The sequence below is a fragment of the Lepisosteus platostomus genome, chromosome 16, assembly GCF_059453375.1.
Source record: "Lepisosteus platostomus isolate fLepPlt1 chromosome 16, fLepPlt1.hap1, whole genome shotgun sequence".
Classification (NCBI taxonomy): domain Eukaryota; kingdom Metazoa; phylum Chordata; class Actinopteri; order Semionotiformes; family Lepisosteidae; genus Lepisosteus; species Lepisosteus platostomus.
This window is the reverse complement of record NC_142626.1, coordinates 25205322-25219508: the sequence shown is the minus strand read 5'-3', so window position 1 is coordinate 25219508 and position 14187 is coordinate 25205322. Positions and strand designations below refer to the sequence as shown.

The window sequence follows — 14187 nt, the reverse complement described above, 5'->3', positions numbered from 1 at the left end:
GGCCAAATTTCCCCCTGGCCTTTACCCATCATGGCCTCCTAATAACCCCCATCTCTGAACTGGCTCCATCACTCTGCTCTCCTCCCCACTGAGAGCTGGTGTGTGAGGAGCGGACTGGCGCCTCATCCAGGTGGGGCTGCACACTGCTGGTGGTGGAGGGGGATCCCCATGACCTGTAAAGTGCTATATTGGTGTTGTTATTACTCAAAACGCGTCTCTGAGGAGCAGGCCAGGCCAGATGGCGTCACTGAATCCGTTCTTGAACCCCGGACTGCTTCCGGATCAGCTCTGAAACAAGCCCCCTCACCTGCCTCCCCCCCAGATCCTGCTGCCCAGCCTTTGCTGACGGAGGCAGCTCTTGACCTTTGGATCGGTCCGGTACAGCGGCCAGGCTGGCGAGACGAGACGAACAGGTCCGCTCTGCGGTGTCATCTCTGACCTGTTTGCGGCACATTCCTGTATTGACGAATCACCCAGAAGCCAGCAGGCGCGTGCGAGAAACCAAACAGGGCCAACGGGGCTCTTGTGCTCTGGTATGTTCTGTATTAATCAAGGGATTTCAAATCTCCTGAGATTGCATCACTACGACCTTTAACACCTGACATTGATTCGTTTTAGCTAGATTTGTACGGCATACTGCCTTGGACTTTCTATAGGGACCTTCATTCGGATTTGAATCAAGTGTGTAGGATTGGTGTGCAAATCCACACGCATATACCTGTTTGATAAACCTGGTGACATTTTTAGCTGCTGCAACAGTACTTGTACACAGAAGATGTAGGAGAACAGCACTGTTCAGAAGCCGGAGAGAACACCCTGAGAGAGCAGGCAGGCATCTATTTAAACACCCGAATTACCTTCTGCACCCCTCCAAAGACTGCTGGAATGCACTGGAATTCAATAATGGTGGAGTGTATGGAAGTGTTGTTGTGCTAGGCTTAAAGAATTGAAAAACAAATGCTTAGAAATCAGCCCTACATTCTCGTTTTCACGATGCAGATAAATGGTAGACGTATTTCTAAATAGTAAACTGTCACATGGGAATTAGTGCTTACTGCCTCATCGCTTCTGGGTCCCGAGTTTGATTTGGGAGTGAGATACCTTCTGGGTGGAGTCTGCATGGTCTGTCCCATGTTCTTGTGAAGAGTGCACGTGTACTTGCCCCTACTATTGGGAGTCAATCCTGATCGCTCACAGCACAGCGCCCCTCCCTGGACAGGGGATAGGTCCTCCACCATGACAGAGTTCTACATCTTCCACATGGCCTACATTGCGGGGGGGTGATGTGATGTCACTGCTAGATGTGATGTCACTGCTGGAACTGGCCCAGGCGCGCTGAGGCCCGTTACAGTCAAACAGGTTGCTTCCTCTTTCTCCCACCTTCCAAAGACCTGGCGTCTCTGAATTTATCCCTGTGTGCTTGTGTGTGGTACATCGGTATGGGGTATGTGAATATCGGCTTGCCTTAAGCCCTAAGCATCCGGGACTTTCACCAGGAATTAGAGCATTTTGGGGGGGGGGGGACAGGCGAACCGACAATTTGGGGATCGGATCCTTATAGCCGACAAAATCCACACATTCCACTGGAACAACAGATCCTGAAGTCAACAGACTAGCCGCCCTATTCACCCAATGCTGACCTTCGTCTTCGCAAATACAGCAGCCTCACTCATGCAGTTTTAGAGCATGCAATAAGTATTCTTGGTTTTTGATACCGAAAACACTCACGGCCAAGTCAGATTGAAATGTAGAGGGGTGCTCTCTTTCCATGGTGTTAAACTATGAGGTTAAATGACATGCGCTAAGTTGGCCGTTTCCCCCAGTTCATGAAAACATAAAGAAGTTATAAATGAGAGACAGAGAGGTGGCCTGCCCAGCTCATCGAGTTGCTAGTGGATACAGTAAGCGACCTACTGACCTTCAATGTGAAGAGAATCACTGCTTTCCTAATATACCCCAATCTAGGGTCTGATGTTTATTAAAGTAGTCCGGTCAATTCTTTCTTCCAACAAGCACTCTACTGCGTCTGTCCATTTGGACTTTGTCCCTGAGCCCTACATAGGCTCAGAAGTCCTGCAGGCCAGGCCTGTTCCAACCCATAGGGGATCACTGGTGCTCATCATCCCCTCTGCCTGTGGTGTAATAGTTCTTTAGATCGACTTTTTTGACCTCTTCCCACATCTTTGCTGCTATTTTCAGTTAAGAGTACCTAGAAAGGGAGAGTATGGAGGTGCAGTGGCGGGAGTTACTGCCTTACAGCGCTGGAGCCCTGGGTTCAGGTCTGGACTCGGGGTGCTATCTGTGTGGAGTTTGCATGTTCCCCCTCCCCCGTTGGCATCGGTTTTCTCTGGGTGCTCCAGTTTCCTCCCACGGTCCAAAGACGTACCGGTCGATGTAACTGGCTTCTGGGAAAACTGGCCCCGGTGTGAGTGTGTGTGTGCCCTGTGATGGACTGGTGTCCAGTCCAAGGTGTATCCAGCCTTGTGCCCATTGCTTTCTGGGATAGACTCGGGCCCCCACGTGATCCTGAATTGGATGGAGCAGTTAGAAAATGGATGCATGGTTACAAGAACCCCACTGATGAACACACTCCTGTTTTGTATTATTCCTAGTCTTGCTACTGACAGCTACTGTGTATTTAACTTGAAGCCTGCCTGCAGGATTGTCGCCTCTCCTTCACATCGAACGGTACTGCTCAGACTCCTAACAGGAGCTCTGTAACGACACTTTCTGTGTGCACATTTCATTACCATGTAAATCCCTAAGATACCAGCACATGTGACCAGAAAACATCTTTAATTATAAATCTTTATATATATATAGAACCTATAAATATATATTTTCAGCTCAACAGTAAACTGGTCACTTCATCTTTTGCTAGAAATTTACAAAAAAGATTTAACAGTTTTACAAACTGTAATAACAACTCTCTGCTGAGATACAAAGGGTCATAATATTGTTAAGAAGCATCTCCAGGGTGTTTTAATTTTATGAGATTTATGGATGTTAAGGAGCTGATGATGGGGTCTTTTTACAGTATCTCAGCTTTGAACGATAAGAGTGAAATGTTCCTCTTTAACTCGTGTCTTTTTTGGGGGAACTGAACTTGGCCATTGAGCACAAGTGCTAAAACCATTCCAGAAAACCAATTTAAGTGGAGGAGATGAGAGATGAATCACTTTGGGTGGGTATTAACTGACTGGAATCAGTAATGCCACAATGCTGAAGATAAGCCAAGATGATATTAGGGGTTTTCTAAAAGCAGAATGGTGTACCCAACATGAATATTCGGAGTACACTGTCTACACAAAATACAAACTTATAATTCAGTCAACAGAGCATTTTTCTGACTACCCTGTACATTCAACTAATATACTGCCTCTTCACAAGTCAACCAGATACAAACATCAAAGCAGTATATAATCTATACTGTAGTATTGCCTAATATAGTGTTTTTATAAAGTCTAAAATCTGGAATATAGACTACAGGACAACACTTTGGATCAGGGATTTCAAATGGAATTTACAACTACTATGAGAGAACAGTCCTGTCAGGACCACATTCCCCAGAACCCTCTGGGGGAGTGAGCTGCTGCTCTCAAGTCACCTGACCAGTTGCAGGAAGACAATTGGTCAGGTAACGGTTCAAATCCCAGGAAGCAGAGGCGTCCTGTGTCAGTCTGTGTGAATGGATGCCTACTGTCTTGAGGGGCTGAGGGCGGAACCCCTGTCTGCACCAAGACCTGAGCCAGGTAACTTCTGCTTACTCCTTTTTTTAAACAGTCATCTGATCCATTGTCTTTGGGCGACCAATCAGGTGACGGAGAGCAGCGCCTTACTGCCCCCAGAGGATTCTGGGAAATGCAGTCCTGACAGGCCTACTTATAAGGAGCGCTAACTTATATATATATCCTGAAGCATTAACGGCGAGACCGTGATGAAATATTAACTAGGTCCTGCTGTCTACTGGAATTAATAACATCATCATTATCCTGACCACAGCCTGAATCATGACAGTCCTAACTCAAAACATCTAGTTATGCAACATTGTTTATAACTTTGCATTACATCATTAACAACATTATTTTAGACATGAATACATGCTATAATATACAACAGTATCCTATGTTATTACTTTTTATAGTAATTTATATTATGCAATATCATATTCCTATTATATTACATTGCGGCGCCCTTTCGTACTGAATACAAACTTTGAACCGTTTTTTTAACCTGAATGGTTCACCACTCAGAAAAAGGGACGCGTGTCATCTTATTAACGGGCAGCAGGGCGAGCGCCTGTACGCGGTTAATCGTTTTGCGAGGCCATCACCGCCAACGGCTGCCGGGTCACATCTTTTCAGAGCTCAGCCACCTCCAGATGCAGGAGAACAAGGCGCTTCAACGGAAAGCAGCGTAGCAGCATCAAGCGCCTGGCAGGAGGGGGATCATTAAAAGCCGTTAAATGGATTAAGCCGCAGGGCACTGATCCCAGCTGCGCCCGCACATGCAGAATTGCCAGGCAGGAATAGCAGATCCAGGCTCTCTCAGCTTTCCTGCCCAGGAAGATCACAAGCGGGCGAGCCGATCACAGAGCGGGAGATCAGGTGCGAGAGAGAGAGAGACAGAGACATGAGGACTCGAAGGAAGAGAAGGTCCTTCCCCACTTTCCATCCCTTTAAGAAGGACGAGGAAGAGGAGGGAGCTAGCCTGGCTAAAGGTGAAAGGGCAAAGGTCAAGGGGCAGTGCAGTGCCTAGGGGGTGGACTGCTACAGTATTGTAACAGACATGGATGGTGTAAAATAATTTTGCCAAAAAAGTTAAGACAATATCAGAAAACCCCTTGGTTTTAATTCCCCAAAGAGTATATAAAGATATTCATGGGGGATTGTAGATATCGCAGTCATGTTTTCATAAGCCCAGAGATACTGTAGAGTACAGGGTTCTGAATTCCCTTTCAGTGAATCATATGCAGTTTTATGACCAAAGGCTTTTGAACAAGAACTTACCTTCTTTTACCTCTCCTTCTAACTTCAGATATTTACGTGACCCAAGTTTAGTTTTTACAGGTTCTAACCTTTAGTATTTGTAATAAACGCTTTGAAATTCCTGAGAAATCAAAAGTATAAGGCTTGCGATACACTAGAGGTTAAATATGCGATGGTATAGATTCTGTGAAAACACTGAAGTACAGCATTGCAAATATTAAAGTCAATGCTATAATATGCTGTATAATGTATAATGTGCTACAGTGTCTGCTGACCCTCGTCATGTCTATCAAAGCAGGTGAATATCAATATCAATATTGATTTTGATACGGTAACACCAAGACACCCTCTCCTTTAGGGCTTTCATGTCAGCTGGAGGACGGACACCCAGAATTTCAGATTATGGGGGCTGCCATCCCTTTGTTCCCAGTTGCATCGGAGATCTCGTGTTCCAGTCGGAATGAGTCAGCCAGAGTCGGACGGGTTCGAACCCGCACACCTCTGCCCTCTGAGCAGAGGCTTTTCCGTGATGAGATAACAGCTTGGAGGCTGAGAAACACGCATGCTCGACGGGTTCTTCGGTGGGGGTAGATTCTATACTTGTTTGCTGGTGTACCATGGTAAAGGTGGATTGCAGTGCAGTAAAGCATAGTAAAACCACAGTGAAAATGCAAGAAAGCTCCGCTCGCACAGGAACAAAGCTGCTGCCCATTTTTTTTGGAAAATGAACCCAAGAGCAGGGGACAGGTATACCAGATGGCACAAGCAGGGGAAAGCAGACGAAACAGAAATCCAGAGTCTGTGGTCAGAAACTGGCTGTGGTCAAAGCTGGTACTGGACACTGTAGCGAAGCACAAACAGTCTGTACAGCAAGCCGGGGTCTAAGCTGAGATTACCAGTGTAGAGAGAAACCAGAGCAGGGGGTGATCCAAAAGACATGGTAGAAAACAAAACGCTGTCAGGAATCCGAGGAAGTACAAGACAGGAGATGGGGGAATTATAAAATTGAGGGGCTTCGAGCGACACTCGTAGAGCAGACTCAGTCATAGAGGTCACCTCTGTACCCCCTTCCCAGCAAACCTTAGACATTCTGCACCACCTGGTGCGGCTGTTGATGCAAATCGCCCTGCAGGTGATGCAGGTTTACTGGTGGACTGCACTTCCCATGGTAACCGGTACAGTGTGACAGGCTCGTGGAGGGGTGGCTGGTTACTGTGGCAAATGCCAGCTGACCCTGCAGCGCTCCAACCCCCTCCACCCCACCCCACTTCCACAGTGGGAGCAAGCCTGACAAGTGACAAGGACTGGACAGCACTGCACACACACGAACACCAAGCAGCAGCCATGTTACCCTGCAATTCACATCTGGCAAACTTCTGAAGCTCATCAGGAGTGAGCCTGGCAAGTACCTGGAGGGGAGACTCCTGGGAAAAACCAAGGTTGCTGCTGGAAGAGGTGTTAGTGGGACCAGTAGGGGGCGCTCACCCTGCGGTCTATGTGGGTCCTAATGCCCCAGTATAGAGATGGAGACACTAAACCGAGGTGCTGACTCTCTGGGGTCATTAAAAACCCCAGGGCGTTTCTCGAAAAAAGTAGGGGTGTTATCCCAGTGTCCTGGCCAAAGTTCCCCCTGGCCTTTAGCCATCATGGCCTCCTAATAACCCCCCTCTCTGAACTGGTCCATCACTCTGCTCTCCTCCCCACTGAGAGCTGGGGTGTGGGGAGTGGACTGGCGCATCATCCAGGTGGGGGTACACACTGCTGGGGGTGGAAGGGATCCCCATGGCCTGTAAAAAGCTCCGAGTGGAGGGTCCAGAAAGGCGCTATATAAGCGTAAGCGATTCTTATTATAATCACAGGAAACATTCATGGGGGGCTGTTGATTTTTACTGCGCTTTCCTCCTTTCTGCGATTCTGTCAAGCTATGAAATGTCGCTCTTCCGAGTGGCGAAACTCAAGTTTTACCGCCTGCCTCCCCGACAACTGAACAAGCACACGGCGCACAAAAAGCAGCTGCAGCCCGTCCGAAATTTGGGATTGGGGAATAGGGAAAGGGAGGGGAAGAAACCCGCAATCTCGATTCCCGGTGACGACCTCCTCCCGGACGCACGCGACGCCACGCTGATGGCTTCCTGCCGGCCAGTCGGCGGCCTGAAGGAGGCTCTGTTGTGCCGAGGGTCGGCCCCGACCCCCTGGGCCCGTCACTAACGGGGGCACCCCCCCCCCTCCTGCAGTCAGTACGTGGCCCAGCCTGGCCAGCGCCACTCCCACCCTGGCAGCAGCTAGCCCTAACGCTAAAGTTGCTCAGCAGCGTTTGATACCCACCGTCATAGACGCACTGTTTGAGCGCAGCGCTGAAGGTGAAGGGCTGAGTGCAGATGCAGTGATAGGAACCAGGCGTATTGATACACACTCCATTCTTACAATAGGATGGGTCCTGACATTCATTCACATCTGCAAGGGATCACCACAGACATGGGGGTTACACAAGGCAAAAACAATCCGGGTACATCGCACAGGTGTCTCTCTCTCTCTCTCTCCCTGCTGTCTTGCCCCAACAAGCGGCACGGGCAGGCAAAAGCAGGACCGCCTCGCCTGGGTCGAGCCCCAGCCCCTCCCCCCCCCGGCCATTGGGGACGTGGAAGAGGGGTGGGGGGGGTAGCAAAAGAGGCATGTGTTTCGGCCCCCAGGGCAAAATCAAAGGAGGGGCATGAAACACAACCCTTCCTCGCGCCACAGGCATGTGCGCGCACAACACTCGAGCAGACTCCCTGATCGGCTGGCTAGTCAGGCAACTGATCGCGCTGATGACTGCAGGTGGTGCAGGGCGGAAAGACGGGGCGGTCTCGTTGGGTGGAGGCAGTGTGGGGGAGCTGATGCTGAGACTCGAAGTGACGTCATAAAAAGGACAGAGAAACCAACAGGCTCTTTGATTTCTGGGGGTTTGATGGATGCAGATGCAGATCGATGCAGCATGACCACATACTGTATAACACCTGATACACACTCATTCCTGCTCTGCTCACATGTCACAATCTGGGTGTTTTGAGTTACTCAAAACCTGTGCTTTTCTGCGCAGCGATTTTGCACTCTGCAGGGCCTAACGGTTGAAGTCCAAACTCAAGAGATAGATCACTTTTTTGGCCATATACAATGTCTTGCATTATGAATGTGTCTTTTCACATACCCCAACTTGCTCTCCATGAGACACACAGACAGGGAGAGAGAAGCTGGGGGTCAGAGCACAGGCTCGGCCATTTATACAGCACCCCTGGAGCAGTTGGGGTGAAGGGCCTTGCTCCTTGCTCAGGGGCCCAATGGAGTAGGATTCCTCTGCCGGCCGCGGGATCTGAACTGGCAACCTTCCAGCCACAGGCGCAGATCCTGAGCCTCAGTGCCATCGCTCCGCCCGAACTGGTGTCAGGTTTAAAAAACAGCACTATAAAGCCTTTCCCTTATCTTATGTGATAGAAACAGTGTCAGGGGGCCTCCGTCTATCTGATTTTCAAGGATACCTTCTATCGAGTCTCCTAGCCTACTTAGAACTGACAGGTAAAGACGTGTATATGCTGACAATCTCTCTCAAGACAGACGAGAGATATCTTGGTAAACTGATCATTGTCATGTGACAGTTCTGTGGCTTTCCCATCATCATTTCCTGGGGGCCAGTACTATAGTAAGCAAGTGAAAACAGAGTAGAGACCCCCTAGAGTCCACAGCAGGAATATGGTAAAATTGTGGTAAAAGCGCAACATTTACCAGTGTAAATGTGTCAATAAGAGGTATCCGGTTTGCATCCTGCATTACAAATAGTGGCCAAAACACATACTGGAACACATTTATCAAATGTTAATGACCATCAACAAATATGCATTTTTAAAACGCATATCATTATATCTCAGACATCTGTCATTATATTTCAATGTATACTGACGTTACTCCCGCAACGTTAAAAGACGGATTTTAGACTGCATTCAGATTTCCAGTATCTGGGCACTGTGCAGGATGCACGTTCTACCAATGAAGTGCATTTTCTGCATTGCAATGTTTTTTCACGTGTGCATTCGATATGTTTTTATCTTGGTCATTCCATCCGTATGGCAGCAGGTGATGTACTGTAGTTTCCATATGTGTGAACTATGGAAGGAAGGAAGACTGAGGAATGTGTGATCCCTGCTCTTGATGTGGAAACCTGTTTCTCTCAACACTGCAGACAACATTCGGAATTTGCCTTGTGGTTGGGACTCGGCTGAGCTGTGTGCGTCAGTCACACTTACCTGTAACGTTCGGGAGACAGTTATCATCTCATCCTTCTGCTCTGACTGAACTGCCCCAGCTTAGATCTCCCCCCCTCCCTGGCCCTCCCTCGTTAATCGCCCATCATGGATTATTCAAGTGCAGGGGTCGTACCAATATTCATATTTTCAAAGAACCCCTTTCGCCTCTTTCAATCAGACAGGGATCGCTTGAAATTGAACGGAACCTGCCAAAACCGGGGACGGCGCAATTCGAGGTCTCCTGTCCCTCTTGTTTTCATCTTGCTGTTAATACCTATTGGCTGAAGGGTGACCTCCCTCTGTCAGCCCGACTGAGGAGATCCCCTGCTCGTCTGACGCCCCGAATCTTTTGCAGGATCGCGACGATCGATTTCTGCCTGGCTCGTCACGGGGCCAGGCAGGAAGAACAAGGGCACAAGTCGGAAACCACAGAGCAGTGCACTTAAAAGTGAGAACAGGGGGCAGGAGCCTTTACACTAAGAGGAGTGGGAGTCTGGAACACGCACCCAGCCACGTCACTAAAATGAACACCCTGGCCCCTCTTATTTGTACCTTTTTTATGCTCTTATCACAGCCTTGCTGAAACCAATTTAAAAATATACCGGAGTAACAGTACATGGCCAGAAACACATTCAAAAAGGTGTCTACCCATTATGTGAAATCTGCTTATTCCTGGTAAGAGTAGCAGTGACTCAACACCTATCCCTGGATGGGCCATCGGTTCTTAAAGGGTACGCACACACGCCCAAGCACACTGGGACATTTTAAAGACCCCGACATGCCATTGGAAGACGAGCCAACAACGGAACACCAAAAAAAAAGAACATGCAAACTCCACACGGAAGATGCCCCAGTCCGGAACAGAATGAACCCGGGACCGAAGAGCTGCGAGGTGCTCACTGCTGTGCGTATTTAAATATCAGTGAACATATTTAACAATTAGAAGTTTCTACAGTTCCTAAATTCCCTAATTTGGGCCTCTTTTGTTCTTAAAAAAAGAAAAACCACAGTAAGTGCCTCACACTTGCTTATCATTGTATGTTATATGCAATGTCTATGCTGTAAGGGGCTGACTGGTGTAACATGCACCTACAGTAGTTTAAGGGATTAATTTACCCCTGTTCGCCCTCTGATCTGGGGCTCTGGGTGAGCTCTGCTACTAAACCAGGAGCCGCGATCAGTGGAAAACCACATTCAGGAAAGGCACGGATTTCAGATCGTCAGCGCTTGGTTCGTCCCGAAACAGACCCAGGGAGAAGGACATCCAGAACAGACTAACTCAAGCTGGAAATGTCTTTAGGATGCTTCACAACATTTAGAAGTCACCCCAATATAGTACTCGCACCCTGCTGGAGCTATACTAGAGCTGTGTCTAACCCTAACTCTTCTGTATGGCTCAGAACGTTGGGGCATGGCGCAGGGAGATCTGAACCAGCTCACAACACTTCATCCCACAGGCTTGGGAAGGATCCTACGCCTCTCCCGGAACAAGGACTACCTCCGGGCGAAGAAAGGCTAGCCCCCCCATGCCATCGAGAGAGTACGGCCACCGTCGGGAAGAGAAGACGGGGGAGACGGATCACGAGAAGGGAGAACTCCATCACTAAGACTGCCCTGCGCTGGACTCCTGAAGGGGGAAGACGCCAGCGAGGAAGACCCCGAACCACCTGGCGGAGATCTGTGGAAGGAGAACCTGCAGGCTGTGAGCCATAGCTGGGATACCATAGAAGAACTGGCTAAAGACCGACGGATCTTTGCCGCTGCTCTACAAGCCAGCAGGCGTGATATAAGAAGACCCCAGGGAGACCGGAGATGAAGGCCAAGGGAGGAGGAGGAGGTCCCGTCTTGCGGCGGTTTTCAACAGGTCCCTTTCCATTTTAAGCAACACCCGCCGGCTTAAAATCGCGCTGAAGGGGTCGGGTGGGGTCGGGGTTGGGGGGGTTGGTTGGCAGTCCTTCGAATATGAAGATGGGTACGCCCTTACTCACCACCCTGCTCCTCGGGGGGGATGCAGCTGTTGCGGTCGGTGGCCAGGGTCCAGGGCAGGGAGCAGATGCAGTAGTAGGACCCCAGGGTGTTCAGGCAACGCCCGTTCTTGCAGTTGGCCGGGTCCTGGCATTCGTCCACATCTGCAACGGCACTCTGCCGTGTTAGGCCGGGGTGGGGTGGGGGGATCGCCTCCAGACAACAGCACACAACACAGAACGGGGCTTCCCAAACTCACTTCCCAAAGTGTGTCCAGCGATGGACTGATGTCCCGTCCAGGGTGTGTGTGTGTGTCTAGTGATGGACTGGTGTATCGTCCAGGGCGTGTGTGTGTCCTGTGATGGGACTGCTGTCCCGTCCATGGGATGTGAGTGTGTGTGTATCCTGTGATGGGACTGCTATCCCGTCCAGGGTGTGTGTGTGTGTCCTATGATGGGACTGGCATGTCCAGGGTGTGTGCGCGTATCCGGTGATGGACTGCTGTCCCGTCCAGGGGGTGTGTGGGTGTGTGTGCGCGTGTCCAGTGATGGGCTGCTGTCACGTCCAGGGGGTGTGTGGGTGTGTGTGTGTGTCCAGTGATGGACTGCTGTCCCGTCCAGGGTGTGTGTGCGTGTCCGGTGATGGACTGGCATGTTCAGGGTGTGTGTGTGTCCTGTGATGGGACTGGCATGTCCAAGGTGTGTGTGCGTGTCCGGTGATGGACTGGCGTCCCATCCAGGGTGCGTGGGTGTGTGTACACGTGTCCAGTGATGGACTGGCATCCCGTCCAGGGGGGGTGTGTGTGTGTGTGTGTGTGTGTGTGTGTATGCGTGTCCCGTGATGGACTGGCATCCCGTCCAGGGTGTGCGGGTGTGTGGGTGTGTGTACGCGTGTCCTGTGATGGACTGGCGTCCCATCCAGGGTGCGTGGGTGTGTGTACACGTGTCCAGTGATGGACTGGCATCCCGTCCAGGGTGTGTGTGTGTGTGTGTGTGTGTGTGTGTGTGTGTGTGTGTGTGTGTGTGTCCAGTGGTGGACTGGTGTCCCGTCCAGGGGTGGTCTTACTTTGAACCCTGCGCTTCTGGGACAGCCTCTGAGGTGCTGTGGCCCTGACGAGGAATAAGCATCTTTCTGACACTTTCTAAATCTCGAAGAGCCGCGCCGCGCTGCTGCAGTGTACCGGCCAGGACCGGTCTGCTGCCCTTCAGAACAGGACTTCCCCCCTTGCCACGTACCTACGACCGCGGGCATCACACACTTCTTCTTGGACGAGTCGGAGGCCCAGGGGGGGGTGCAGGTGCAGAAGAAGGAGCCCCTAGTGTTGACGCAGGCCCCGTTGGCACACAGCGACTCGTCGTGGCACTCGTCCACGTCTGGCGGCACAGAACAGCGCCCGATCAGGGCAAGCTCCCCCTCTTCATCGCGGCACCGCAGCAGGGATAGACCCAACTCTCGTCGGGTGGGGGGCAGGCCTGCATCTCAGGCTACCCATGACCCCCAGCTTAGTAAACGACGGTGGGCTTTTAAGTGACATTTCAGAGGCGTGCCCAACACCAGTGTTTTGTTTTTTTCAGATAGCCTAACCTTGCTCATATACAGCACATAGGTGTTCAAAAAGAGACCTTCGACACAGCTTTTAATCATACAAACAAAAAAACGACATGGCCAAACGTTTTGCCATTTCAAAAGCCATTTAGCTGGGCGGAGCAGTTGGCATGGCGGCCTTGCGGACTGGGGTGCTGTCTGGGTGGAGTTTGCATGTTCTTCCTCAGTTTGCATGAGTTTCCTCCTATAGCGCAAAGACATCCTGGCTGGGGAGTTAAGCGGCTTTGGGAAAATGGGTCCTGGTCTGAGTGTGTGTCTGTGTCTGTGTGCGTCCTGTGACGGACTGGCATCCTATCCAGGGTGTTCCCTGCCTTGTGCCTGTCGCCTGCTGGGATAGACTCTGGCCCCCCAGTGACCCTGAATTGGATAGAGCCGTTAGCAGATGGAAGAATGGCTGGAAAAGCCCTTTAATTTGTGAGAGTCCCCAGCACAGTGCCAGCTGTACCTGTTGGTTTACGCAACGAAGGCAGAAGAGAAGACATAAAATCTTCGTCCCCTGCATGATCGCCCCAGACGCTCAGACGACAAGACAAGAAGAAAGGCTTGTTATCCGTCTCTCTGACTGGACTTGTCAACTCTCTCCCCTGCTTTCCCAGTTACTATCATTTCCAGGTATGGAGACCGAGACCGGATAATAGCTGAGCTACAAACTGCATTGCCTTCGAGGAACGCCCGGAAGGCAAAGAAAAAAGCTATTTTCCTTTTCGGAATCAGAAGTTCACCTCATTGACCGTTCGCCTAGTTAACTAGTTAACGATTTGGCTGTTGTGACCTGTGCGGTAGTGAGTTGTTCGTTTTTCTGAGGACGTCATCCAGCTGTTTCTTGAAAGACGTTCAGCTTCAACCACATGGCTGGGCAGCTTGTTCCACACTCCCACCCCCCTCTGTGTAAAGAAGAGCTTGCTGTCCTGACTGGAGGATGTCATCCAGCTGTTTCTTGAAAGCAGTTCAGCTTCAACCACATGGCTGGACAGCTTGTTCCACACTCCCACCACCCTATGTGTAAAGAAAAGTTCTTCCTGTCCTGACTGGAGGATCCCATCCAGCTGTTTCTTGAAAGCAGTTCAGCTTCAACCACATGGCTGGGCAGCTTGTTCCCCCTCTCCCACCACCCTTTGTGTAAAGTGGTCCTGACTGTCTGGAGGATCTCATCCAGCTGTGTCTTGAGAGATGCCAGGGTATCGGCTTTAATCACATGGCTGGGCCCCCCTCCCACCACCCTTTGTGTAAAGTGGCCCTGTCCTGACTGGAGGATCTCACCCAGCTGTGTCTTGAGACAGGGTAGGGGCTTCAACCCCACCGCCACACTCCCACCGCCCTCTGTGTAAAGAAGGGCCCCGTTTTCGGTTTTA

General features: G+C 50.4%; 2 protein-coding genes across 26 annotated transcripts in view; one reads left to right on the top strand and one right to left on the bottom strand.

Annotated features, from left to right (window-relative positions):
- The window catches only part of LOC148647083 (NACHT, LRR and PYD domains-containing protein 3-like), a 1669284-nt gene that overhangs the window by 644514 nt on the left and 1010583 nt on the right, over window positions 1–14187 (top strand). The window lies entirely within an intron of this gene.
- LOC148647096 (latent-transforming growth factor beta-binding protein 3-like) overlaps window positions 1–14187 on the bottom strand; it is a 48908-nt gene that overhangs the window by 4277 nt on the left and 30444 nt on the right. For 6 of the 9 annotated variants that reach the window (XM_088609343.1, XM_088609340.1, XM_088609339.1 and 3 more), the window contains 3 exons: window positions 12466–12603; window positions 11254–11394; window positions 7314–7442 (listed from right to left, as the gene is read on the bottom strand). In XM_088609343.1, coding sequence (XP_088465469.1) covers window positions 7314–7442; window positions 11254–11394; window positions 12466–12603 — 408 coding nt within the window. The remainder of the gene's footprint in view (window positions 1–7313; window positions 7443–11253; window positions 11395–12465; window positions 12604–14187) is intronic. The other 3 variants (XM_088609345.1, XM_088609344.1, XM_088609347.1) reach the window with 3 other exon arrangements.